Here is a 4,615-nt window from a genome sequence, read left to right on the forward strand (position 1 = left end):
GTTAACAGCCCCAATACTTTTACAGTATGTATTTATAAAAGCGTAAGGAACATACATATATGTATATATATCTGTCTTTCTTAGTTTAAAAATTCATCTCTTACATAAATGCAAAAAAAAAAAAACAAATTAAGCATATACCACTTTTTCATGCCAAAGATGAATAAATTCTAAAAACGGCTAAAAAAGGGCTAGGGGCAATTTTAAATTTATGTGGCCAAAAAAAGTATGTGGTAGCTAAATTTATCCACCAAAGGGCTAAAACGGCAACACTGGTTGCATGTTCCCGTGTCGGCTAACCAGACATCCTTAATATCTATGCAGAGAATAGAAAAACGACAAATATTATGAGCACACAAGTACTTATTACAAAATCAAACACATATAAAACGCTTTGTTATAATAATTTATCATCCATATAACAGGTATATCCCACAGCAAGGCGTGGCAGGGTACAGCTATAATTGTATATAAATGATCTATGAGGCAGTCGATTTTCCAACCATCAGTAAATTATTTTGAATTAAAATGCTTCGCCCATTGGTCTAATTGTCAGCTCAGGAATCTGAAAGTAGAAACATTATTTATTTGCACAAATGTGTTTCTAAGCAATAACCCACTAAATCCGCTTTAACAAAAAAATACTTATTTTAAATTATGTAGGTACATACTCTTATTCTGAGTTACATTTTCGAAATTATTCAACTTTTGTTTTTGGACTTAAGCGGTTATTTGTTGTCAACGCAAAAAAATATGTACATTTTTTTGAACAACACTCTTTTTGGAAATTCATAAACGCTACATCAAGATATTACAGGTACTCGCTTTCCGTAGAATTTTAGGTGTAAAGGTGATATTATTGGGGAATATTACCTTAATTACATACCCGTATTGGACAGTTAGAATGGGCCTACTGGCCAAAAATATGCTTTCGAAAAGAGGCTGCTAAAATTAAAACGTTGATACTGAAGGTTTTAAGTATTGTCATTGGTTAAAACTCGTTACCAGGGGGTTTCTGAGGTGGCTGATTACGCATCTGATGTCAGTTTACAAATTTCAAAACGGCGGTACCCATATGGCGATCAATTAAAAAAAAAACTCGTCACTCGGGAGTTTTTGGGTCGCTGGATTATGAATCTGAAGTTAGTTTTTTTAAATTCAAAATGGCGGATCCAATATGGCGATAAACTTAAAAAAAATTATAGGACTTGTTTGAAACTCGGATCCACCATTTTAAATTTAGAAAATCTGACATCAGATTAGTAATCAGAAACGCCTGACCTCAGGAACCTGGTGACGACAGTGCTTAAATCCTTCAGTATCAACGATTTAATTTTAATAGTCTCTTTTCGAAGGCATATTTTCGGACACTAGGCCCATTCTAACTGTCCAAGACAGGTACGTAATTAAGGGAATGTTCCCAATAATACCAGAGTAATTACATGCAAAGCAACATTTTTAGCTGCACTATAACATGCCACGAAAAGGAAAAAATATTAAAACATCAGCGTTTTTATAAAACACCGACTAGCGCGACCTCTAATTTTTTTATTATTATTTTTTTTAATAAAAAAATACGTTTCCCTTTTTTATCACAAAAACAATAATTTGAGGTAGCGTTTAGGAATTAAAAAAAAAATGTGAACCACTCTAATGTACATATATTATCTACCTGCACATGTGGTGGCGTTCCCAGACAGTAAATTAGTGCATCAGACACATCGCTCGCCTTCAGCAAGGGCATCTCTGTGATGTAAGGCCGCATATCCTCCGAAAATACCTCAGTGTCTACACAACCCGGACTGATGCTCTATTAAAAAATGCCAACATAACATTAAAAGGGGCCTACAATTCAACAGAAAATTATAAGTCAATGTACATATTTCCATACCGTCACTTTGACCTTGGTATTATTTCTGAAGAATTCCTGGCGGTAACTTTCGGTCATCGCGGTGATTGCATGTTTTGAAGCAGGATAAATTGAAATTGAGTTATTTGTAAAAGGCACTAGGTGGCCGGCTATACTGTTGATAATTACTACATGTCCATCACCACCATTCTCCTTCATTGATCGAAATGCCTCACGTGTGGCAATTGCTACGCCCAATACATTCGTGGCGATGATATCGCGCAAATCCTCGGAGTTATTATCGCCCGCTAAATCTGAGGATCGTACAATACCCGCATTGTTCACCAACACAGCTATTGGTCCAAACTTTGTAATGATTTGCTGGAATGTAGCGACGATTTCGTCTTCCTTTCGTACGTCGCACTTGATAGCATGAATACGGTCGCGTGCGTCTGCCTTGACTTCATCGCGTAATGACTCAACACGTTCAACGCGACGTGCCAAGCCCACGACGATCATTCCATTATTGGCTAGATCCTTGGCAACAGCTGCCCCAATGCCAGAGCTGGCGCCTGTTACTACTGCGACACGATTTAGCCAACGTTGCATTTTCCTAAGATTCGAATTGTTTTCAAGTTGTACGCTTAGCTTCCCGCTGCTAAAGCTTCTTGCTTAAACTAAAGTATTTATACTTCTTTGGACACTACTCGTGTATACTTATGTATGAGCAACGTGCCTGACCGTTCATTTGTACTTTAGCAACCGGTTATCAGTTCTTATCAAGGCATATGCAACAAGGTAGTAGTGAATTCGACAGTTTTCTCTTTTGGACTGCGACTTGAATGGCAAAAATATAACAAAATATTTTAAATCGTATCGAAACAAAATGGGCTAGGGATGTTTCGAATGTCATATTTTTCACATTCGCGAATGCGAATTTTCGGAATGCGAATGTTAGGAATAACATTAAAAAAGCTATAATCAACTTAGTCATCGTTTTTATTACTTAAAAAATTTGTAAATTATTAGAACCTTGAACGAGTGCTTAACCTGTACAGTGTTTTAATGTAGCAGTCAAAGTTCAAAAGGGGCATATAATATTTCAAAAAAAGTAATTTTGCTGCTTTTTCTCCCATGAGACGATTTCTTAGGGGCTCGTATATAAGGCCGGCTGCACTGAACAATTGCTCACTTGGAACGCTGGCGGGTGGAGCCCTCAACATTTTGCGGGCCAGATCTGTCACGTTGTCGTATTTTACTTTGGGTTTCCACCAATCGAGAGGATTTTCACGGATATGAGATCGTTTTTCTTTAAGATAGGCCTACAATTGAATTTTAATTTCACATTTATTAATGTCTACATCCGAGCCTTCGCTTTCGCTGGAGGAATCTAAAATTATCTTAGGTTGCTTATAAGCTTTTAGCAGTTGAAGGCCCATCAATCAATGTTGCTTGATATACTACTTAACCGTATAGCGGCTGAATCTAAAAGCCGGTTATTGTCCACACCCAGGTTAGACATACTTACCGGCCAATTCTGTGTTTTCTTGATAAATTATTTGTAAATAAATTTTATCAAGATTTTTATCAAGTAATAGCTCCTATCGCATTCTGTGTGAATATTTATAAAATAAAAAGCTCTACGATTTCGACAAGAGGGGAACTGATTTCCAAATGAGTGGAACTGATTTCATGTCACATATCAGAAATATGAATTTAAAAGCAAAAAATCTTTTGACTGCCGTAGCCGAGTAGGTAGAGATGTCGGCTATAAATTCTATGTTTCCCAGGTTCAAATGCCGGCACATTCAGTATTCAAATGATAGAAAAATCAATTTTATTTATCAAGAAAAGAGCTTTTGATTTCTGTGCTAGAATTCCAATTCTTGATAAATAATAAAAATTTACAAATTATAATAAAATGGTATTTATCAAGTGTACAGAATCGGGCCGTTAGAGCTATTTCAACAATACATATTAGAGTGGACTCTCTGCTCATGTACACATTCGCATCCGCAAAACATTCGTATCATTTGATGCGAATGCGAATATCGAATGCGAATGTGTGAAATGATGCGAACCATTGACTTAACGAATCCGAATGCAAATATTCGCAATATCCCTTATATGTACATATATGTATATTTATTAGTTGCTGAATATATCTTGGCTGTTATGATTATTTAAAAAAGCTGCGATTATTTTTAGACATTTTATTCAATACATATTTACTCTTTTATTATTTCTCTCTTGATGATTCATTTTTCAGATTTGATATTTTAACAAACGTACAGTACAATGTGCTTAAACGTTTAACCCACTTCAGTGAGTAATTATGCGTTTGTTTGAAGTACACGTTCAAAGATAACATACACACATACACACGTAAAGGCCTAAAGTAAGATTTCTTAGTTTTTGAATGTGATTTATTTCGAATCATAATAATTTTAGTTAACATTAAAAACTGGTGACAGTGAGCTCTGGTCAGTTCAACATCCCTAAAGTTTTTTATACCCGAGCGCACTTGCGCACAAGTTGAGATATGTCAACGAAATTTGGTAAGTAGGTCGCCCTTTATCCAAGGTCGTTGGGATTGAAAATGGGCGAAATCGCACTATAACTAGGCGCACTTCCCATATAACGGTATTTTCGAAAAATACAAAAACTACGATATTTTAGTAAATATTGGATCCAAATTGTGGAACATTAGTATGTGAAGAAGAATTTTGGTACAAGATAATATTATTAATTAATTTTTGGAAAATG

At 35.6% G+C, this 4,615-nt stretch overlaps 1 protein-coding gene across 1 annotated transcript; it reads right to left on the reverse strand.

Annotated features, from left to right (window-relative positions):
* Positions 1 to 343: 343 nt before the first annotated feature.
* LOC118745187 (farnesol dehydrogenase-like) lies at positions 344 to 2,678 on the reverse strand. Its single transcript, XM_036478712.1, has 3 exons — positions 1,892 to 2,678; positions 1,673 to 1,810; positions 344 to 565 (listed from the first exon to the last, which is right to left on the reverse strand). Exons 1-3 carry the CDS (start codon positions 2,456 to 2,458, stop codon positions 524 to 526), a joined length of 747 nt encoding a protein of 248 aa, XP_036334605.1. The 5' UTR covers positions 2,459 to 2,678; the 3' UTR covers positions 344 to 523.
* Positions 2,679 to 4,615: the final 1,937 nt, after the last annotated feature.

The sequence above is a fragment of the Rhagoletis pomonella genome, unplaced genomic scaffold (assembly GCF_013731165.1).
Source record: "Rhagoletis pomonella isolate Grant_MI unplaced genomic scaffold, Rhpom_1.0 Rhpom_scaffold_00008, whole genome shotgun sequence".
NCBI lineage: Eukaryota > Metazoa > Arthropoda > Insecta > Diptera > Tephritidae > Rhagoletis > Rhagoletis pomonella.

What these genes read in the sequence shown, in the direction of transcription:
- LOC118745187 (XM_036478712.1), bottom strand. Translation starts at nt 2,458, where the DNA reads ATGCAACGTTGGCTAAATCGTGTCGCAGTAGTAACAGGCGCCAGCTCT. An exon ending in ATACCAAGGTCAAAGTGACG is followed by an intron (nt 1,811 to 1,891) that starts GTATGGAAATAT and finishes ATTTTTTAATAG; the next exon opens with AGCATCAGTCCGGGTTGTGT. An exon ending in GAACGCCACCACATGTGCAG is followed by an intron (nt 566 to 1,672) that starts GTAGATAATATA and finishes TTCTACTTTCAG; the next exon opens with ATTCCTGAGCTGACAATTAG.